General features: G+C 40.1%; 1 protein-coding gene across 1 annotated transcript in view; it reads left to right on the forward strand.

Annotated features, from left to right (window-relative positions):
* LOC124021599 (probable JmjC domain-containing histone demethylation protein 2C) overlaps nt 1–25,070 on the forward strand; it is a 137,304-nt gene that overhangs the window by 58,230 nt on the left and 54,004 nt on the right. Inside the window, 3 exon segments of the mRNA XM_046336739.1 lie at nt 5,660–5,749; nt 7,477–7,604; nt 10,888–11,110. Of these exon segments, the coding sequence (XP_046192695.1) occupies nt 5,660–5,749; nt 7,477–7,604; nt 10,888–11,110 (441 nt within the window).

Consider the following 25,070-nt stretch of genomic DNA (forward strand, 5'->3'; position numbering starts at 1 on the left):
AGAGTGAAACCCCATCCATCACAGCTCCTACAGAGAGTGTGAAACCCCATCCATCACACTACAGAGAAACCCCATCCATCACAGAGAGTGTGAAACCCCATCCATCACAGCTCCTACAGAGAGTGTGAAACCCCATCCATCACAGCTCCTACAGAGAGTGTGAAACCCCATCCATCACAGCTCCTACAGAGAGTGTGAAACCCCATCCATCACAGCTCCTACAGAGAGTGTGAAACCCCATCCATCACAGCTCCTAGAGAGTGAAACCCCATCCATCACAGCTCCTAGAGAGTGAAACCCCATCCATCACAGCTCCTAGAGTGTGAACCCCCATCCATCACAGCTCCTAGAGAGTGTGAAACCCCATCCATCACAGCTCCTACAGAGAGTGTGAAACCCCATCCATCACAGCTCCTACAGAGAGTGTGAAACCCCATCCATCACAGCTCCTAGAGAGTGAAACCCCATCCATCACAGCTCTTAGAGAGTGAAACCCCATCCATCACAGCTCTTAGAGAGTGTGAAACCCCATCCATCACAGCTCTTAGAGAGTGAAACCCCATCCATCACAGCTCCTAGAGAGTGAAACCCCATCCATCACAGCTCCTACAGAGTGAAACCCCATCCATCACAGCTCCTACAGAGAGTGTGAAACCCCATCCATCACAGCTCCTACAGAGAGTGTGAAACCCCATCCATCACAGCTACTACAGAGTGAAACCCCATCCATCACAGCTCCTACAGAGTGAAACCCCATCCATCACAGCTCCTAGAGAGTGTGAAATCACAGCTCCTACAGAGTGTGAAACCCCTCCTACAGAGTGTGAAACCCCATCCATCACAGCTCCTACAGAGAGTGTGAAACCCCATCCATCACAGCTCCTACAGAGTGTGAAACCCCATCCATCACAGCTCCTACAGAGTGAAACCCCATCCATCACAGCTCCTACAGAGAGTGTGAAACCCCATCCATCACAGCTCCTACAGAGTGAAACCCCATCCATCACAGCTCCTACAGAGAGTGTGAAACCCCATCCATCACAGCTCCTACAGAGTGAAACCCCATCCATCACAGCTCCTAGAGAGTGAAACCCCATCCATCACAGCTCCTAGAGAGTGAAACCCCATCCATCACAGCTCTTAGAGAGTGAAACCCCATCCATCACAGCTCCTAGAGAGTGTGAAAATCCATCACAGCTCCTACAGAGTGTGAAACCCCATCCATCACAGCTCCTACAGAGTGAAACCCCATCCATCACAGCTCCTACAGAGAGTGAAACCCCATCCATCACAGCTCCTCCATCAGAGAGTGAAACCCCATCCATCACAGCTCCTACAGAGAGTGTGAAACCCCATCCATCACAGCTCCTACAGAGAGTGAAACCCCATCCATCACAGCTCCTACAGAGAGTGAAACCCCATCCATCACAGCTCCTACAGAGTGAAACCCCATCCATCACAGTGAAACCCCATCCATCACAGCTCCTACAGAGAGTGAAACCCCATCCATCACAGCTCTTAGAGAGTGTGAAACCCCATCCATCACAGCTCCTACAGAGAGTGAAATCCCATCCATCACAGCTCCTACAGAGAGTGTGAAACCCCATCCATCACAGCTCTTAGAGAGTGTGAAACCCCATCCATCACAGCTCTTAGAGAGTGAAACCCCATCCATCACAGCTCCTACAGAGAGTGTGAAACCCCATCCATCACAGCTCCTAGAGAGTGTGAAACCCCATCCATCACAGCTCTTAGAGAGTGTGAAACCCCATCCATCACAGCTCCTAGAGAGTGTGAAACCCCATCCATCACAGCTCCTACAGAGAGTGAAACCCCATCCATCACAGCTCCTAGAGAGTGTGAAACCCCATCCATCACAGCTCCTAGAGAGTGTGAAACCCCATCCATCACAGCTCCTACAGAGAGTGTGAAACCCCATCCATCACAGCTCCTACAGAGAGTGTGAAACCCCATCCATCATCAGCTCCTAGAGAGTGTGAAACCCCATCCATCACAGCTCCTACAGAGTGAAACCCCATCCATCACAGCTCCTAGAGTGTGAAACCCCATCCATCACAGCTCCTAGAGAGTGTGAAACCCCATCCATCACAGCTCCTACAGAGTGTGAAACCCCATCCATCACAGCTCCTAGAGAGTGTGAAACCCCATCCATCACAGCTCCTCACAGAGAGAGTGAAACCCCATCCATCACAGCTCTTAGAGAGTGAAACCCCATCCATCACAGCTCTTAGAGAGTGTGAAACCCCATCCATCACAGCTCTTAGAGTGTGAAACCCCATCCATCACAGCTCCTAGAGAGTGAAACCCCATCCATCACAGCTCCTACAGAGTGAAACCCCATCCATCACAGCTCCTAGAGAGTGTGAAACCCCATCCATCACAGCTCCTAGAGTGTGAAACCCCATCCATCACAGCTCCTACTACAGAGTGAAACCCCATCCATCACAGCTCCTACAGAGTGAAACCCCATCCATCACAGCTCCTACAGAGAGTGTGAAACCCCATCCATCACAGCTCCTACAGAGTGTGAAACCCCATCCATCACAGCTCCTAGAGAGTGAAACCCCATCCATCACAGCTCCTAGAGATGAAACCCCATCCATCACAGCTCCTACAGAGTGAAACCCCATCCATCACAGCTCCTACAGAGTGAAACCCCATCCATCACAGCTCCTACAGAGAGTGTGAAACCCCATCCATCACAGCTCCATCACAGCTCCTAGAGTGTGAAACCCCAGAGTGAAACCCCATCCATCACAGCTCCTCACAGAGAGTGTGAAACCCCATCCATCACAGCTCCTACAGAGTGAAACCCCATCCATCACAGCTCCTAGAGAGTGAAACCCCATCCATCACAGCTCCTAGAGAGTGAAACCCCATCCATCACAGCTCCTAGAGAGTGAAACCCCATCCATCACAGCTCCTACAGAGTGAAACCCCATCCATCACAGCTCCTAGAGAGTGTGAAACCCCATCCATCACAGCTCCTACAGAGAGTGTGAAACCCCATCCATCACAGCTCCTACAGAGTGAAACCCCATCCATCACAGCTCCTACAGAGAGTGAAACCCCATCCATCACAGCTCCTACAGAGAGTGAAACCCCATCCATCACAGCTCCTAGAGAGAGTGAAACCCCATCCATCACAGCTCCTACAGAGAGTGAAACCCCATCCATCACAGCTCCTACAGAGAGTGAAACCCCATCCATCACAGCTCCTACAGAGAGTGAAACCCCATCCATCACAGCTCCTACAGAGAGTGAAACCCCATCCATCACAGCTCTTAGAGAGTGTGAAACCCCATCCATCACAGCTCCTAGAGAGTGAAACCCCATCCATCACAGCTCTTAGAGTGAAACCCCATCCATCACAGCTCTTAGAGAGTGTGAAACCCCATCCATCACAGCTCCTAGAGAGTGTGAAACCCCATCCATCACAGCTCCTAGAGAGTGTGAAACCCCATCCATCACAGCTCCTAGAGAGTGTGAAACCCCATCCATCACAGCTCCTAGAGAGTGAAACCCCATCCATCACAGCTCTTAGAGTGAAACCCCATCCATCACAGCTCCTACAGAGAGTGTGAAACCCCATCCATCACAGCTCTTAGAGAGTGTGAAACCCCATCCATCACAGCTCCTAGAGAGTGTGAAACCCCATCCATCACAGCTCCTACAGAGAGTGAAACCCCATCCAAACCCCATCCATCACAGCTCCTACAGAGAGTGTGAAACCCCATCCATCACAGCTCCATCACAGAGAGTGTGAAACCCCATCCATCACAGCTCCTACAGAGAGTGTGAAACCCCATCCATCACAGCTCCTACAGAGAGTGTGAAACCCCATCCATCACAGCTCCTACAGAGAGTGTGAAACCCCATCCATCACAGCTCCTACAGAGAGTGTGAAACCCCATCCATCACAGCTCCTAGAGAGTGAAACCCCATCCATCACAGCTCCTACAGAGTGAACCCCCATCCATCACAGCTCCTAGAGTGTGAACCCCCATCCATCACAGCTCCTAGAGAGTGTGAAACCCCATCCATCACAGCTCCTACAGAGTGAAACCCCATCCATCACAGCTCCTAGAGAGTGTGAAACCCCATCCATCACAGCTCCTAGAGAGTGAAACCCCATCCATCACAGCTCTTAGAGAGTGAAACCCCATCCATCACAGCTCTTAGAGAGTGTGAAACCCCATCCATCACAGCTCTTAGAGAGTGAAACCCCATCCATCACAGCTCCTAGAGAGTGAAACCCCATCCATCACAGCTCCTACAGAGTGAAACCCCATCCATCACAGCTCCTAGAGAGTGTGAACCCCCATCCATCACAGCTCCTAGAGTGTGAAACCCCATCCATCACAGCTACTACAGAGTGAAACCCCATCCATCACAGCTCCTACAGAGTGAAACCCCATCCATCACAGCTCCTAGAGAGTGTGAAATCACAGCTCCTACAGAGTGTGAAACCCCATCCATCACAGCTCCTAGAGAGTGAAACCCCATCCATCACAGCTCCTACAGAGTGAAACCCCATCCATCACAGCTCCTACAGAGTGAAACCCCATCCATCACAGCTCCTACAGAGAGTGTGAAACCCCATCCATCACAGCTCCTACAGAGAGTGTGAAACCCCATCCATCACAGCTCCTACAGAGAGTGTGAAACCCCATCCATCACAGCTCCTACAGAGTGAAACCCCATCCATCACAGCTCCTAGAGAGTGAAACCCCATCCATCACAGCTCCTAGAGAGTGAAACCCCATCCATCACAGCTCCTACAGAGTGAAACCCCATCCATCACAGCTCCTAGAGAGTGTGAAATCACAGCTCCTACAGAGTGTGAAACCCCATCCATCACAGCTCCTACAGAGTGAAACCCCATCCATCACAGCTCCTACAGAGAGTGAAACCCCATCCATCACAGCTCCTACAGAGAGTGAAACCCCATCCATCACAGCTCCTAGAGAGAGTGAAACCCCATCCATCACAGCTCCTACAGAGTGAAACCCCATCCATCACAGCTCCTACAGAGAGTGAAACCCCATCCATCACAGCTCCTACAGAGAGTGAAACCCCATCCATCACAGCTCCTAGAGAGAGTGAAACCCCATCCATCACAGCTCCTAGAGAGAGTGAAACCCCATCCATCACAGCTCCTACAGAGAGTGAAACCCCATCCATCACAGCTCCTACAGAGAGTGAAACCCCATCCATCACAGCTCCTACAGAGTGAAACCCCATCCATCACAGCTCCTACAGAGTGAAACCCCATCCATCACAGCTCCTACAGCAGACAGTGTGTTATTAGCATTAACAGTGTTGTTCTCGTTGATATGATTCCCCATGTTGAGAAGCAGCAGCAGAGGATTCATCCTAATTCTCCAGTTGAACCTGTAAACTCCTGAGAGAGGGGTGGAACATCAACACGGTCTGTTCCCATGTAGTGTCTGAGGCCCAAATGGGACCCTATTCCCTTCATAGTGGACCACTCCAACACCCACAGAGCCCTGGTCAAAGCAGTGCACTATAAAGGGACTAGAGTAGCGTTTGGGAAGCAGCCAGACGGGGTTTCCATGGAGACCTGACGGGGTTTGTTGGTTTGAGGGTTGTAATGTGTGTGTTGTTGTTCCTCCAGACAAAGAGCTGTACGCCTGGCTGAAGTGTGTCAAGGGACAGCAGCATGGTCACAAGTACTTGATGCCAACACAGATTATCCCAGGAACTGGTAGGAACCAATGATTTCTGTACCTCTCTCTCTGTCTGGACCTCAGCCTGGGCTGGAATAGCTTTCATTATTCAGTTAGGAAAGTAGAACACAAAACAGGACTCCATTACAACACAGAGTTAAACTACAAGACAGGACTCCATTACAACAGAGTTCAAGTACAACTCAAGACAGGACTTCATTACAACACAGAGTTAAACTACAAGACAGGACTCCATTACAACAGAGTTAAACTACAAGACAGGACTCCATTACAACACAGAGTTAAACTACAAGACAGGACTCCATTACAACACAGCGTTAAAGTACAACACAGGACTCCATTACAACACAGAGTTAAAGTACAACACAGGACTCCATTACAACAGAGTTAAACTACAAGACAGGACTCCATTACAACACAGAGTTAAAGTACAACACAGGACTCCATTACAACAGAGTTAAACTACAAGACAGGACTCCATTACAACACAGAGTTAAAGTACAACACAGGACTCCATTACAACACAGAGTTAAAGTACAACTCAAGACAGGACTCCATTACAACACAGAGTTAAAGTACAACACAGGACTTACAACACAGTGTTAAAGTACAACACAGGACTCCATTACAACACAGAGTTAAACTACAAGACAGGACTCCATTACAACACAGAGTTAAAGTACAACACAGGACTCCATTACAACACAGAGTTAAAGTACAACTCAAGACAGGACTCCATTACAACACAGAGTTAAAGTACAAGACAGGACTCCATTACAACACAGAGTTAAAGTACAAGACAGGACTCCATTACAACACAGAGTTAAAGTACAAGACAGGACTCCATTACAACACAGAGTTAAAGTACAACACAGGACTCCATTACAACAGAGTTAAACTACAAGACAGGACTCCATTACAACACAGAGTCAAACTACAAGACAGGACTCCATTACAACACAGAGTTCAAGTACAACTCAAGACAGGACTTCATTACAACACAGAGTTAAACTACAAGACAGGACTCCATTACAGAGTTAAACACAGCGTTAAACTACAACACAGGACTCCATTACAACACAGAGTTAAAGTACAACCCAAGACAGGACCCAAGACAGGACTTCATTACAACACAGAGTTACAACAAGAGTTAAACTACAAGACAGGACTCCATTACAACACAGAGTTAAACTACAAGACAGGACTCCATTACAACACAGAGTTTAAACATTACAACACAGAGTTAAAGACAGGACTCCATTACAACACAGAGTTAAAGTACAACACAGGACTCCATTACAACACAGAGTTAAAGTACAACACAGGACTCCATTACAACACAGAGTTAAAGTACAAGACAGGACTCCATTACAACACAGAGTTAAAGTACAACACAGGACTCCATTACAACACAGAGTTAAACTACAAGACAGGACTCCATTACAACACAGAGTTAAAGTACAACACAGGACTCCATTACAACACAGAGTTAAAGTACAACTCAAGACAGGACTCCATTACAACACAGAGTTAAAGTACAAGACAGGACTTACAACACAGAGTTAAAGTACAAGACAGGACTCCATTACAACACAGAGTTAAAGTACAAGACAGGACTCCATTACAACACAGAGTTAAACTACAAGACAGGACTCCATTACATTGTTCTCCTCTGACAGTAACACCGTGTAGGTCTAACATGCTGACAGAAGTGTGTACTAATGACCAGTGGTCTGTTGTGCAGTTCTGACAGAGGTGGTGAGTGCCATGCATCTGTTCAGGGAGAAGTACAGCATCAGGTCTCCCTGTGTCTGTACTGGGAAACACAACCCTCTACTCAGCAAGCTGCCTGCTACCAACGGAGTCTCTCAGGTATGGAGATACACTGCTGCTGCTCTGTTTCTGCTGCTTCCCAAGTGGCACACTATTCCCTACATAGTGCACTACTTTAGACCAGAGCTCTATGGCACCCTATTCCCAACGTAGTGCACTACTTTAGACCAGGACCCTATGGCACCCTATTCCCTACATAGTGCACTACTTTAGACCAGAGCTCTATGGAACCCTATTCCCTATTATAGTGCACTACTTTAGACCAGGGCCCTATAGAACCATATTCCCTATATAGTGCACTACTTTAGACCAGGAGACCAGGGTCCTATAGAACCCTATTCCCTATATAGTGCACTACTTTAGACCAGAGCCCTATAGAACAATATTCCCTATATAGTGCACTACTTTTGACCAGAGCTCTATTGCACCGTATTCACTACATGGGAATAAGGTGGTATTTGGGACGCACATTCTGGTTTCCAGTCCTGCAAAACCAAGTACTGCCAAACCCAGTACGGCCAAACCCAGTACGGCCAAACCCAGTACGGCCAAACCCAGTACGGCCAAACCCAGTACTGCCAAACCCAGTACTGCCAAACCCAGTACTGCCAAACCCAGTACTGCCAAACCCAGTACTGCCAAACCCAGTATTGCCAAACCCAGTACTGCCAAACCCAGTATTGCCAAACCCAGTACTGCCAAACCCAAACCCAGTCCTGCCAAACCCAGTACTGCCAAACCCAGTACGGCCAAACCCAGTACTGCCAAACCCAGTACTGCCAAACCCAGTACTGCCAAACCCAAACCCAGTCCTGCCAAACCCAGTCCTGCCAAACCCAGTACTGCCAAACCCAGTACTGCCAAACCCAGTACTGCCAAACCCAGTACTGCCAAACCCAGTACGGCCAAACCCAGTACGGCCAAACCCAGTACGGCCAAACCCAGTACGGCCAAACCCAGTACGGCCAAACCCAGTACGGCCAAACCCAGTCCTGCCAAACCCAGTCCTGCCAAACCCAGTCCTGCCAAACCCAGTATTGCCAAATCCAGTACTGCCAAACCCAGTCCTGCCAAACCCAGTCCTGCCAAACCCAGTCCTGCCAAACCCAGTACTGCCAAACCCAGTACTGCCAAATCCAGTCCTGCCAAACCCAGTACTGCCAAACCCAGTATTGCCAAACCCAGTCCTGTATTGCCAAACCCAGTATTGCCAAACCCAGTATTGCCAAACCCAGTATTGCCAAACCCAGTCCTGCCAAACCCAAACCCAGTACTGCCAAACCCAGTATTGCCAAACCCAGTCCTGCCAAACCCATCCTCTGTCCTGCTCTGGAATCTAGAGCTCTGTCTGTTAGCTCAGTAATATAGACTAGTTAGACATCTGTTAGCTCAGTAATCTAGACTAGTTAGACCTCTGTTAGCTCAGTAATGTAGACTAGTTAGAGCTCTGTCTGTTAGCTCAGTAATATAGACTAGTTAGTGCTCTGTCTGTTAGCTCAGTAATATAGACTAGTTAGACCTCTGTTAGCTCAGTAATATAGACTAGTTAGAGCTCTGTCTGTTAGCTCAGTAATATAGACTAGTTAGACCTCTGTTAGCTCAGTAATATAAACTAGTTAGTGCTCTGTCTGTTATCTCAGTAATGTAGACTAGTTAGACCTCTGTCTGTTAGCTCAGTAATATAGACTAGTTAGAGCTCTGTCTGTTAGCTCAGTAATATAGACTAGTTAGACCTCTGTTAGCTCAGTAATATAGACTAGTTAGTGCTCTGTCTGTTAGCTCAGTAATCTAGACTAGTTAGACCTCTGTTAGCTCAGTAATATAGACCAGTTAGAGCTCTGTCTGTTAGCTCAGTAATATAGACCAGTTAGATCTCTGTCTGTTAGCTCAGTAATATAGACTAGTTAGACCTCTGTTAGCTCAGTAATATAGACTAGTTAGAGCTCTGTCTGTTAGCTCAGTAATATAGACTAGATAGACCTCTGTTAGCTCAGTAATATAAACTAGTTAGTGCTCTGTCTGTTAGCTCAGTAATATAGACTAGTTAGACCTCTGTCTGTTAGCTCAGTAATGCAGACTAGTTAGAGCTCTGTCTTTTAACTCAGTAATATAGACTAGTTAGACCTCGTGTTAGCTCAGTAATATAAACTAGTTAGTGCTCTGTCTGTTAGCTCAGTAATGTAGACTAGTTAGAGCTCTGTCTGTTAGCTCAGTAATATAGACTAGTTAGTGCTCTGTCTGTTAGCTCAGTAATATAGACTAGTTAGACCTCTGTTAGCTCAGTAATATAGACTAGTTAGTGCTCTGTCTGTTAGCTCAGTAATGTAGACTAGTTAGAGCTCTGTCTGTTAGCTCAGTAATATAGACTAGTTAGAGCTCTGTCTGTTAGCTCAGTAATCTAGACTAGTTAGACCTCTGTTAGCTCAGTAATGTAGACTAGTTAGAGCTCTGTCTGTTATCTCAGTAATGTAGACTAGTTAGAGCTCTGTCTGTTATCTCAGTAATGTAGACTAGTTAGAGCTCTGTCTGTTAGCTCAGTAATATAGTCTAGTTAGACCTCTGTTAGCTCAGTAATATAGACTAGTTAGAGCTCTGTCTGTTAGCTCAGTAATATAGACTAGTTAGAGCTCGGTGTAGTCTGTTGAACAGTGTGTCTGTGATGTGTTGTTGTTGACCTGTGTAGTCTGTGATGTGTTGTTGTTGACCTGTGTAGTCTGTGATGTGTTGTTGTTGACCTGTGTAGTCTGTGATGTGTTGTTGTTGACCTGTGTAGTCTGTGATGTGTTGTTGTTGACCTGTGTAGTCTGTGATGTGTTGTTGTTGACCTGTGTAATCTGTGATGTGTTGTTGTTGACCTGTGTAGTCTGTGATGTGTTGTTGTTGACCTGTGTAGTCTGTGGTGTGTTGTTGTTGACCTGTGTAGTCTGTGATGTGTTGTTGTTGACCTGTGTAGTCTGTGATGTGTTGTTGTTGACCTGTGTAGTCTGTGATGTGTTGTTGTTGACCTGTGTAGTCTGTGACGTGTTGTTGTTGACCTGTGTAATCTGTGATGTGTTGTTGTTGACCTGTGTAGTCTGTGATGTGTTGTTGTTGACCTGTGTAGTCTGTGATGTGTTGTTGTTGACCTGTGTAGTCTGTGATGTGTTGTTGTTGACCTGTGTAGTCTGTGATGTGTTGTTGTTGACCTGTGTAGTCTGTGATGTGTTGTTGTTGACCTGTGTAGTATGTGATGTGTTGTTGTTGACCTGTGTAGTCTGTGATGTGTTGTTGTTGACCTGTGTAGTCTGTGACGTGTTGTTGTTGACCTGTCTCTCCTGGTCAGGTTCTCCAGAACGTGTTAAACCACAGCAACAAGATCTCTCTATGTAACGTGAAGACAGAGCCTGGGCAGCTGAACCCCATCCAGGGTAAAGCTGAGACTAACGGAGGCTCCAGCCCTGCCTCGGACCCCTCTTCTGACTCCAAACTGACTCCCCCGGAGTCCCAGAGCCCTCTCCACTTCCTGGCTGACCTGACTGAACAGAAGTCACGGGAAGACAAGAAAGGTACATCACGGTAGCGCACTCTGTCTGCTGGTCAATCTGACTGTTAGCCCGGCCTGCTGAGAACTTTCCTCTAAGTGCGTGTCTAGTTTGTGTTCTTGTCAGGCTGCCAGCAGCGTTCCAACCCTCCTGTTTAGGGCTCAGTATGACTGTAGTTATAACGCAGCGTTCCAACCCTCCTGTTTAGGGCTCAGTATGACTGTAGTTATAACGCAGCGTTCCAACCCTCCTGTTTAGGGCTCAGTATGACTGTAGTTATATAGCAGCGTTCCAACCCTCCTGTTTAGGGCTCAGTATGACTGTAGTTATATAGCAGCGTTCCAACCCTCCTGTTTAGGGCTCAGTATGACTGTAGTTATAACGCAGCGTTCCAACCCTCCTGTTTAGGGCTCAGTATGACTGAGTTATAAAGCGTTCCAACCCTCCTGTTTAGGGCTCAGTATGACTGTAGTTATATAGCAGCGTTCCAACCCTCCTGTTTAGGGCTCAGTATGACTGTAGTTATATAGCAGGTTCCAACCCTCCTGTTTAGGGCTCAGTATGACTGTAGTAAATAGCAGCGTTCCAACCCACCTGTTTAGGGCTCAGTATGACTGTAGTAGTTATAACGCAGCGTTCCAACCCACCTGTTTAGGGCTCAGTATGACTGTAGTTATATAGCAGCGTTCCAACCCTCCTGTTTAGGGCTCAGTATGACTGTGTTATATAGCAGCGTTCCAACCCTCCTGTTTAGGGCTCAGATATGACTCTAGAGGTTCCAACCCTCCTGTTTAGGGCTAGTTGACTGTAGTTATAACGCAGCGTTCCAACCCTCCTGTTTAGGGCTGTATGATAAATACCAGATATCCTGTTTAGGGCTCAGTATGGTGTAGTTATAACGCATTCCAACCCTCCTGTTTAGGGCTCAGTATGACTGAGTAAATATACCAGATATCTCTAGACTGTAGTTATTAGTTATTACTGTGTGATGATGATGATAAATACCAGATATCTCTAGAGGTTAGTTATTACTGGTGTGATGATGATAAATACCAGATATCTCTAGAGGTTAGTTATTACTGGTGTGATGATGATGATAAATACCAGATATCTCTAGAGGTTAGTTATTACTGGTGTGATGATGATAAATACCAGATATCTCTAGAGGTTAGTTATTACTGTGTGATGATGATGATAAATACCAGATATCTCTAGAGGTTAGTTATTACTGGTGTGATGATGATAAATACCAGATATCTCTAGAGGTTAGTTATTACTGGTGTGATGATGATAAATACCAGATATCTCTAGAGGTTAGTTATTACTGGTGTGATGATGATAAATACCAGATATCTCTAGAGGTTAGTTATTACTGGTGTGATGATGATAAATACCAGATATCTCTAGAGGTTAGTTATTACTGGTGTGATGATGATAAATACCAGATATCTCTAGAGGTTAGTTATTACTGGTGTGATGATGGTGATGATAAATACCAGATATCTCTAGAGGTTAGTTATTACTGGTGTGATGATGATAAATACCAGATATCTCTAGAGGTTAGTTATTACTGGTGTTATTACTGGTGTGATGATGATAAATACCAGATATCTCTAGAGGTTAGTTATTACTGTGTGTGATGATGATGATAAATACCAGATATCTCTAGAGGTTAGTTATTACTGGTGTGATGATGATAAATACCAGATATCTCTAGAGGTTAGTTATTACTGGTGTGATGATGATAAATACCAGATATCTCTAGAGGTTAGTTATTACTGGTGTGATGATGATAAATACCAGATATCTCTAGAGGTTAGTTATTACTGGTGTGATGATGATAAATACCAGATATCTCTAGAGGTTAGTTATTACTGGTGATGATGATGATAAATACCAGATATCTCTAGAGGTTAGTTATTACTGGTGTGATGATGATAAATACCAGATATCTCTAGAGGTTAGTTATTACTGGTGTGATGATGATAAATACCAGATATCTCTAGAGGTTAGTTATTACTGGTGTGATGATGATAAATACCAGATATCTCTAGAGGTTAGTTATTACTGGTGTGATGATGATAAATACCAGATATCTCTAGAGGTTAGTTATTACTGGTGTGATGATGATAAATACCAGATATCTCTAGAGGTTAGTTATTACTGGTGTGATGATGATAAATACCAGATATCTCTAGAGGTTAGTTATTACTGGTGTGATGATGATAAATACCAGATATCTCTAGAGGTTAGTTATTACTGGTGTGATGATGATAAATACCAGATATCTCTAGAGGTTAGTTATTACTGGTGTGATGATGATGATAAATACCAGATATCTCTAGAGGTTAGTTATTACTGGTGTGATGATGATAAATACCAGATATCTCTAGAGGTTAGTTATTACTGGTGTGATGATGATAAATACCAGATATCTCTAGAGGTTAGTTATTACTGGTGTGATGATGATAAATACCAGATATCTCTAGAGGTTAGTTATTACTGGTGTGATGATGATAAATACCAGATATCTCTAGAGGTTAGTTATTACTGGTGTGATGATGATGATGATGATAAATACCAGATATCTCTAGAGGTTAGTTATTACTGGTGATGATGATGATAAATACCAGATATCTCTAGAGGTTAGTTATTACTGGTGTGATGATGATAAATACCAGATATCTCTAGAGGTTAGTTATTACTGGTGTGATGATGATAAATACCAGATATCTCTAGAGGTTAGTTATTACTGGTGTGATGATGATGATGATGATAAATACCAGATATCTCTAGAGGTTAGTTATTACTGGTGTGATGATGATAAATACCAGATATCTCTAGAGGTTAGTTATTACTGGTGTGATGATGATAAATACCAGATATCTCTAGAGGTTAGTTATTACTGGTGTGATGATGATAAATACCAGATATCTCTAGAGGTTAGTTATTACTGGTGTGATGATGATAAATACCAGATATCTCTAGAGGTTAGTTATTACTGGTGTGATGATGATAAATACCAGATATCTCTAGAGGTTAGTTATTACTGGTGTGATGATGATGATAAATACCAGATATCTCTAGAGGTTAGTTATTACTGGTGTGATGATGATAAATACCAGATATCTCCAGAGGTTAGTTATTACTGGTGTGATGATGATAAATACCAGATATCTCTAGAGGTTAGTTATTACTGGTGTGATGATGATAAATACCAGATATCTCTAGAGGTTAGTTATTACTGGTGTGATGATGATAAATACCAGATATCTCTAGAGGTTAGTTATTACTGGTGTGATGATGATAAATACCAGATATCTCTAGAGGTTAGTTATTACTGGTGTGATGATGATAAATACCAGATATCTCTAGAGGTTAGTTATTACTGGTGTGATGATGATGATGATGATAAATACCAGATATCTCTAGAGGTTAGTTATTACTGGTGTGATGATGATAAATACCAGATATCTCTAGAGGTTAGTTATTACTGATGATGATGATGATGATAAATACCAGATATCTCTAGAGGTTAGTTATTACTGGTGTGATGATGATGATGATAAATACCAGATATCTCTAGAGGTTAGTTATTACTGGTGTGATGATGATAAATACCAGATATCTCTAGAGGTTAGTTATTACTGGTGTGATGATGATAAATACCAGATATCTCTAGAGGTTAGTTATTACTGGTGTGATGATGATAAATACCAGATATCTCTAGAGGTTAGTTATTACTGGTGTGATGATGATGATGATGATAAATACCAGATATCTCTAGAGGTTAGTTATTACTGGTGTGATGATGATGATGATAAATACCAGATATCTCTAGAGGTTAGTTATTACTGGTGTGATGATGATAAATACCAGATATCTCTAGAGGTTAGTTATTACTGGTGTGTGATGATGATGATAAATACCAGATATCTCTAGAGGTTAGTTATTACTGGTGTGATGATGATAAATACCAGATATCTCTAGAGGTTAGTTATTACTGGTGTGATGATGATGATGATAAATACCAGATATCTCTAGAGGTTAGTTATTACTGGTGTGATGATGATAAATACCAGATATCTCTAGAGGTTAGTTATTACTGGTGTGATGATGATGATGATGATAAATACCAGATATCTCTAGAGGTTAGTTATTACTGGTGTGATGATGATGATGATAAATACCAGATATCTCTAGAGGTTAGTTATTACTGGTGTAATGATGATAAATACCAGATATCTCTAGAGGTTAGTTATTACTGGTGTGATGATGATAAATACCAGATATCTCTAGAGGTTAGTTATTACTGGTGTGATGATGATAAATACCAGATATCTCTAGAGGTTAGTTATTACTGGTGTGATGATGATAAATACCAGATATCTCTAGAGGTTAGTTATTACTGGTGTGATGATGATAAATACCAGATATCTCTAGAGGTTAGTTATTACTGGTGTGATGATGATAAATACCAGATATCTCTAGAGGTTAGTTATTACTGGTGTGATGATGATGATGATAAATACCAGATATCTCTAGAGGTTAGTTGTTACTGGTGTGATGATGATAAATACCAGATATCTCCAGAGGTTAGTTATTACTGGTGTGATGATGATAAATACCAGATATCTCTAGAGGTTAGTTATTACTGGTGTGATGATGATAAATACCAGATATCTCTAGAGGTTAGTTATTACTGGTGTGATGATGATAAATACCAGATATCTCTAGAGGTTAGTTATTACTGGTGTGATGATGATGATGATAAATACCAGATATCTCTAGAGGTTAGTTATTACTGGTGTGATGATGATGATAAATACCAGATATCTCCAGAGGTTAGTTATTACTGGTGTGATGATGATGATGATGATAAATACCAGATATCTCTAGAGGTTAGTTATTACTGGTGTGATGATGATAAATACCAGATATCTCTAGAGGTTAGTTATTACTGGTGTGATGATGATAAATACCAGATATCTCCAGAGGTTAGTTATTACTGGTGTGATGATGATAAATACCAGATATCTCCAGAGGTTAGTTATTACTGGTGTGATGATGATGATAAATACCAGATATCTCCAGAGGTTAGTTATTACTGGTGTGATGATGATAAATACCAGATATCTCTAGAGGTTAGTTATTACTGGTGTGATGATGATAAATACCAGATATCTCCAGAGGTTAGTTATTACTGGTGTGATGATGATAAATACCAGATATCTCTAGAGGTTAGTTATTACTGGTGTGATGATGATGATGATAAATACCAGATATCTCTAGAGGTTAGTTATTACTGGTGTGATGATGATAAATACCAGATATCTCTAGAGGTTAGTTATTACTGGTGTGATGATGATGATGATGATAAATACCAGATATCTCTAGAGGTTAGTTATTACTGGTGTGATGATGATAAATACCAGATATCTCTAGAGGTTAGTTATTACTGGAGTGATGATGATAAATACCAGATATCTCCAGAGGTTAGTTATTACTGGTGTGATGATGATAAATACCAGATATCTCTAGAGGTTAGTTATTACTGGTGTGATGATGATAAATACCAGATATCTCTAGAGGTTAGTTATTACTGGTGTGATGATGATGATAAATACCAGATATCTCTAGAGGTTAGTTATTACTGGTGTGATGATGATAAATACCAGATATCTCTAGAGGTTAGTTATTACTGGTGTGATGATGATAAATACCAGATATCTCTAGAGGTTAGTTATTACTGGTGTGATGATGATAAATACCAGATATCTCTAGAGGTTAGTTATTACTGGTGTGATGATGATAAATACCAGATATCTCTAGAGGTTAGTTATTACTGGTGTGATGATGATGATAAATACCAGATATCTCCAGAGGTTAGTTATTACTGGTGTGATGATGATGATGATGATAAATACCAGATATCTCTAGAGGTTAGTTATTACTGGTGTGATGATGATAAATACCAGATATCTCTAGAGGTTAGTTATTACTGGTGTGATGATGATAAATACCAGATATCTCTAGAGGTTAGTTATTACTGGTGTATGATGATGATAAATACCAGATATCTCTAGAGGTTAGTTATTACTGGTGTGATGATGATAAATACCAGATATCTCTAGAGGTTAGTTATTACTGGTGTGATGATGATAAATACCAGATATCTCTAGAGGTTAGTTATTACTGGTGTGATGATGATAAATACCAGATATCTCTAGAGGTTAGTTATTACTGGTGATGATGATGATAAATACCAGATATCTCTAGAGGTTAGTTATTACTGGTGTGATGATGATAAATACCAGATATCTCTAGAGGTTAGTTATTACTGGTGTGATGATGATGATAAATACCAGATATCTCTAGAGGTTAGTTATTACTGGTGTGATGATGATGATGATGATAAATACCAGATATCTCTAGAGGTTAGTTATTACTGGTGTGATGATGATAAATACCAGATATCTCTAGAGGTTAGTTATTACTGGTGTGATGATGATAAATACCAGATATCTCTAGAGGTTAGTTATTACTGGTGTGATGATGATAAATACCAGATATCTCTAGAGGTTAGTTATTACTGGTGTGATGATGATAAATACCAGATATCTCCAGAGGTTAGTTGTTACTGGTGTGATGATGATAAATACCAGATATCTCCAGAGGTTAGTTATTACTGGTGTGATGATGATGATGATAAATACCAGATATCTCTAGAGGTTAGTTATTACTGGTGTGATGATGATAAATACCAGATATCTCTAGAGGTTAGTTATTACTGGTGTGATGATGATAAATACCAGATATCTCTAGAGGTTAGTTATTACTGGTGTGATGATGATAAATACCAGATATCTCCAGAGGTTAGTTATTACTGGTGTGATGATGATAAATACCAGATATCTCTAGAGGTTAGTTATTACTGGTGTGATGATGATAAATACCAGATATCTCTAGAGGTTAGTTATTACTGGTGTGATGATGATAAATACCAGATATCTCTAGAGGTTAGTTATTACTGGTGTGATGATGATAAATACCAGATATCTCTAGAGGTTAGTTATTACTGGTGTGATGATGATAAATACCAGATATCTCTAGAGGTTAGTTATTACTGGTGTGATGATGATAAATACCAGATATCTCTAGAGGTTAGTTATTACTGGTGTGATGATGATGATGATAAATACCAGATATCTCTAGAGGTTAGTTATTACTGGTGTGATGATGATGATGATAAATACCAGATATCTCTAGAGGTTAGTTATTACTGGTGTGATGATGATGATAAATACCAGATATCTCTAGAGGTTAGTTATTACTGGTGTGATGATGATAAATACCAGATATCTCTAGAGGTTAGTTATTACTGGTGTGATGATGATAAATACCAGATATCTCTAGAGGTTAGTTATTACTGGTGTGATGATGATAAATACCAGATATCTCTAGAGGTTAGTTATTACTGGTGTGATGATGATGATAAATACCAGATATCTCTAGAGGTTAGTTATTACTGGTGTGATGATGATAAATACCAGATATCTCTAGAGGTTAGTTATTACTGGTGTGATGATGATAAATACCAGATATCTCTAGAGGTTAGTTATTACTGGTGTGATGATGATAAATACCAGATATCTCTAGAGGTTAGTTGTTACTGGTGTGATGATGATGATAAATACCAGATATCTCTAGAGGTTAGTTATTACTGGTGTGATGATGATAAATACCAGATATCTCTAGAGGTTAGTTATTACTGGTGTGATGATGATAAATACCAGATATCTCTAGAGGTTAGTTATTACTGGTGTGATGATGATAAATACCAGATATCTCTAGAGGTTAGTTATTACTGGTGTGATGATGATGATGATAAATACCAGATATCTCTAGAGGTTAGTTATTACTGGTGTGATGATGATAAATACCAGATATCTCTAGAGGTTAGTTATTACTGGTGTGATGATGATAAATACCAGATATCTCTAGAGGTTAGTTATTACTGGTGTGATGATGATAAATACCAGATATCTCTAGAGGTTAGTTGTTACTGGTGTGATGATGATAAATACCAGATATCTCTAGAGGTTAGTTATTACTGGTGTGATGATGATGATGATAAATACCAGATATCTCTAGAGGTTAGTTGTTACTGGTGTGATGATGATGATGATAAATACCAGATATCTCTAGAGGTTAGTTATTACTGGTGTGATGATGATAAATACCAGATATCTCTAGAGGTTAGTTATTACTGGTGTGATGATGATAAATACCAGATATCTCTAGAGGTTAGTTATTACTGGTGTGATGATGATAAATACCAGATATCTCTAGAGGTTAGTTATTACTGGTGTGATGATGATGATGATAAATACCAGATATCTCTAGAGGTTAGTTATTACTGGTGTGATGATGATAAATACCAGATATCTCTAGAGGTTAGTTATTACTGGTGTGATGATGATGATGATGATAAATACCAGATATCTCTAGAGGTTAGTTATTACTGGTGTGATGATGATAAATACCAGATATCTCTAGAGGTTAGTTATTACTGGTGTGATGATGATAAATACCAGATATCTCCAGAGGTTAGTTATTACTGGTGTGATGATGATAAATACCAGATATCTCTAGAGGTTAGTTATTACTGGTGTGATGATGATAAATACCAGATATCTCTAGAGGTTAGTTATTACTGGTGTGATGATGATAAATACCAGATATCTCTAGAGGTTAGTTATTACTGGTGTGATGATGATAAATACCAGATATCTCTAGAGGTTAGTTATTACTGGTGTGATGATGATAAATACCAGATATCTCTAGAGGTTAGTTATTACTGGTGTGATGATGATAAATACCAGATATCTCTAGAGGTTAGTTATTACTGGTGTGATGATGATAAATACCAGATATCTCTAGAGGTTAGTTATTACTGGTGTGATGATGATAAATACCAGATATCTCTAGAGGTTAGTTATTACTGGTGTGATGATGATAAATACCAGATATCTCTAGAGGTTAGTTATTACTGGTGTGATGATGATAAATACCAGATATCTCTAGAGGTTAGTTATTACTGGTGTGATGATGATAAATACCAGATATCTCTAGAGGTTAGTTATTACTGGTGTGATGATGATAAATACCAGATATCTCTAGAGGTTAGTTATTACTGGTGTGATGATGATGATAAATACCAGATATCTCTAGAGGTTAGTTATTACTGGTGTGATGATGATGATAAATACCAGATATCTCCAGAGGTTAGTTATTACTGGTGTGATGATGATAAATACCAGATATCTCTAGAGGTTAGTTATTACTGGTGTGATGATGATAAATACCAGATATCTCCAGAGGTTAGTTATTACTGGTGTGATGATGATAAATACCAGATATCTCTAGAGGTTAGTTATTACTGGTGTGATGATGATAAATACCAGATATCTCCAGAGGTTATCTCTAGAGGTTAGTTATTACTGGTGTGATGATGATGATAAATACCAGATATCTCTAGAGGTTAGTTATTACTGGTGATGATGATGATAAATACCAGATATCTCCAGAGGTTAGTTATTACTGGTGTGATGATGATAAATACCAGATATCTCTAGAGGTTAGTTATTACTGGTGTGATGATGATAAATACCAGATATCTCTAGAGGTTAGTTATTACTGGTGTGATGATGATGATAAATACCAGATATCTCCAGAGGTTAGTTATTACTGGTGTGATGATGATAAATACCAGATATCTCTAGAGGTTGATGTTATTACTGGTGTGATGATGATAAATACCAGATATCTCCAGAGGTTAGTTATTACTGGTGTGATGATGATGATGATAAATACCAGATATCTCTAGAGGTTAGTTATTACTGGTGTGATGATGATAAATACCAGATATCTCTAGAGGTTAGTTATTACTGGTGTGATGATGATGATGATAAATACCAGATATCTCTAGAGGTTAGTTATTACTGGTGTGATGATGATAAATACCAGATATCTCTAGAGGTTAGTTATTACTGGTGTGATGATGATAAATACCAGATATCTCTAGAGGTTAGTTATTACTGGTGATGATGATGATGATAAATACCAGATATCTCTAGAGGTTAGTTATTACTGGTGTGATGATGATGAATAAATACCAGATATCTCCAGAGGTTAGTTATTACTGTGTGATGATGATGATGATAAATACCAGATATCTCCAGAGGTTAGTTATTACTGGTGTGATGATGATAAATACCAGATATCTCTAGAGGTTAGTTATTACTGGTGTGATGATGATAAATACCAGATATCTCTAGAGATATCTCTGAGATGGATATTCTAGAGTTATTACTGGTGTGATGATGATAAATACCAGATATCTCTAGAGGTTAGTTATTACTGGTGTGATGATGATAAATACCAGATATCTCCAGAGGTTAGTTATTACTGGTGTGATGATGATGATGATAAATACCAGATATCTCTAGAGGTTAGTTATTACTGGTGTGATGATGATAAATACCAGATATCTCTAGAGGTTAGTTATTACTGGTGTGATGATGATAAATACCAGATATCTCTAGAGGTTAGTTATTACTGGTGTGATGATGATAAATACCAGATATCTCTAGAGGTTAGTTATTACTGGTGTGATGATGATAAATACCAGATATCTCTAGAGGTTAGTTATTACTGGTGTGATGATGATGATAATAAATACCAGATATCTCCAGAGGTTAGTTGTTACTGGTGTGATGATGATAAATACCAGATATCTCTAGAGGTTAGTTATTACTGGTGTGATGATGATAAATACCAGATATCTCTAGAGGTTAGTTATTACTGGTGTGATGATGATGATAAATACCAGATATCTCTAGAGGTTAGTTATTACTGGTGTGATGATGATAAATACCAGATATCTCCAGAGGTTAGTTATTACTGGTGTGATGATGATAAATACCAGATATCTCTAGAGGTTAGTTATTACTGTGTGATGATGATGATAAATACCAGATATCTCTAGAGGTTAGTTATTACTGGTGTGATGATGATAAATACCAGATATCTCTAGAGGTTAGTTATTACTGTGTGATGATGATGATGATAAATACCAGATATCTCCAGAGGTTAGTTATTACTGGTGTGATGATGATAAATACCAGATATCTCTAGAGGTTAGTTATTACTGGTGTGATGATGATAAATACCAGATATCTCCAGAGGTTAGTTATTACTGGTGTGATGATGATAAACAGATATCTCTAGAGGTTAGTTATTACTGGTGTGATGATGATGATAAATACCAGATATCTCTAGAGGTTAGTTATTACTGGTGTGATGATGATAAATACCAGATATCTCTAGAGGTTAGTTATTACTGGTGTGATGATGATAAATACCAGATATCTCTAGAGGTTAGTTATTACTGGTGTGATGATGATAAATACCAGATATCTCTAGAGGTTAGTTATTACTGGTGTGATGATGATAAATACCAGATATCTCTAGAGGTTAGTTATTACTGGTGTGATGATGATAAATACCAGATATCTCTAGAGGTTAGTTATTACTGGTGTGATGATGATAAATACCAGATATCTCTAGAGGTTAGTTATTACTGGTGTGATGATGATAAATACCAGATATCTCTAGAGGTTAGTTATTACTGGTGTGATGATGATAAATACCAGATATCTCTAGAGGTTAGTTGTTACTGGTGTGATGATGATAAATACCAGATATCTCTAGTTATTAGTGTTGATGATTATTATCTCTGGTGTGATGATGATAAATACCAGATATCTCTAGAGGTTAGTTATTACTGGTGTGTGATGATAAATACCAGATATCTCTAGAGGTTAGTTATTACTGGTGTGATGATGATAAATACCAGATATCTCTAGAGGTTAGTTATTACTGGTGTGATGATGATAAATACCAGATATCTCTAGAGGTTAGTTATTACTGGTGTGATGATGATGATAAATACCAGATATCTCCAGAGGTTAGTTATTACTGGTGTGATGATGATAAATACCAGATATCTCTAGAGGTTAGTTATTACTGGTGTGATGATGATAAATACCAGATATCTCTAGAGGTTAGTTATTACTGGTGTGATGATGATGATAAATACCAGATATCTCTAGAGGTTAGTTATTACTGTGTGTGATGATGATAAATACCAGATATCTCTAGAGGTTAGTTATTACTGGTGTGATGATGATAGAATAGACCAGATATCAGATATCTCCAGAGGTTAGTTATTACTGGTGTGATGATGATGATAAATACCAGATATCTCTAGAGGTTAGTTATTACTGGTGTGATGATGATAAATACCAGATATCTCTAGAGATATCTCTAGAGTGGTTAGTTATTACTGGTGTGATGATGATAAATACCAGATATCTCTAGAGGTTAGTTATTACTGGTGTGATGATGATGATAAATACCAGATATCTCTAGAGGTTAGTTATTACTGGTGTGATGATGATAAATACCAGATATCTCTAGAGGTTAGTTATTACTGGTGTGATGATGATAAATACCAGATATCTCTAGAGGTTAGTTATTACTGGTGTGATGATGATAAATACCAGATATCTCTAGAGGTTAGTTATTACTGGTGTGATGATGATGATGATAAATACCAGATATCTCCAGAGGTTAGTTATTACTGGTGTGATGATGATGATGATAAATACCAGATATCTCTAGAGGTTAGTTATTACTGGTGTGATGATGATAAATACCAGATATCTCTAGAGGTTAGTTATTACTGGTGTGATGATGATAAATACCAGATATCTCTAGAGGTTAGTTATTACTGGTGTGATGATGATAAATACCAGATATCTCTAGAGGTTAGTTATTACTGGTGTGATGATGATAAATACCAGATATCTCCAGAGGTTAGTTATTACTGGTGTGATGATGATAAATACCAGATATCTCTAGAGGTTAGTTATTACTGGTGTGATGATGATAAATACCAGATATCTCTAGAGGTTAGTTATTACTGGTGTGATGATGATAAATACCAGATATCTCTAGAGGTTAGTTATTACTGGTGTGATGATGATGATGATGATAAATACCAGATATCTCTAGAGGTTAGTTATTACTGGTGTGATGATGATGATAAATACCAGATATCTCTAGAGGTTAGTTATTACTGGTGTGATGATGATGATGATAAATACCAGATATCTCTAGAGGTTAGTTATTACTGGTGTGATGATGATGATGATAAATACCAGATATCTCTAGAGGTTAGTTATTACTGGTGTAATGATGATAAATACCAGATATCTCTAGAGGTTAGTTATTACTGGTGTGATGATGATGATGATGATAAATACCAGATATCTCTAGAGGTTAGTTATTACTGGTGTAATGATGATAAATACCAGATATCTCTAGAGGTTAGTTATTACTGGTGTAATGATGATAAATACCAGATATCTCTAGAGGTTAGTTATTACTGGTGTGATGATGATAAATACCAGATATCTCTAGAGGTTAGTTATTACTGGTGTGATGATGATAAATACCAGATATCTCTAGAGGTTAGTTATTACTGGTGTAATGATGATAAATACCAGATATCTCTAGAGGTTAGTTATTACTGGTGTGATGATGATAAATACCAGATATCTCTAGAGGTTAGTTATTACTGGTGTGATGATGATAAATACCAGATATCTCTAGAGGTTAGTTATTACTGGTGTGATGATGATAAATACCAGATATCTCTAGAGGTTAGTTATTACTGGTGTGATGATGATGATGATAAATACCAGATATCTCTAGAGGTTAGTTATTACTGGTGTGATGATGATAAATACCAGATATCTCTAGAGGTTAGTTATTACTGGTGTGATGATGATGATAAATACCAGATATCTCTAGAGGTTAGTTATTACTGGTGTAATGATGATAAATACCAGATATC

The sequence above is a fragment of the Oncorhynchus gorbuscha genome, unplaced genomic scaffold (assembly GCF_021184085.1).
Source record: "Oncorhynchus gorbuscha isolate QuinsamMale2020 ecotype Even-year unplaced genomic scaffold, OgorEven_v1.0 Un_scaffold_1137, whole genome shotgun sequence".
Classification (NCBI taxonomy): Eukaryota; Metazoa; Chordata; class Actinopteri; order Salmoniformes; family Salmonidae; genus Oncorhynchus; species Oncorhynchus gorbuscha.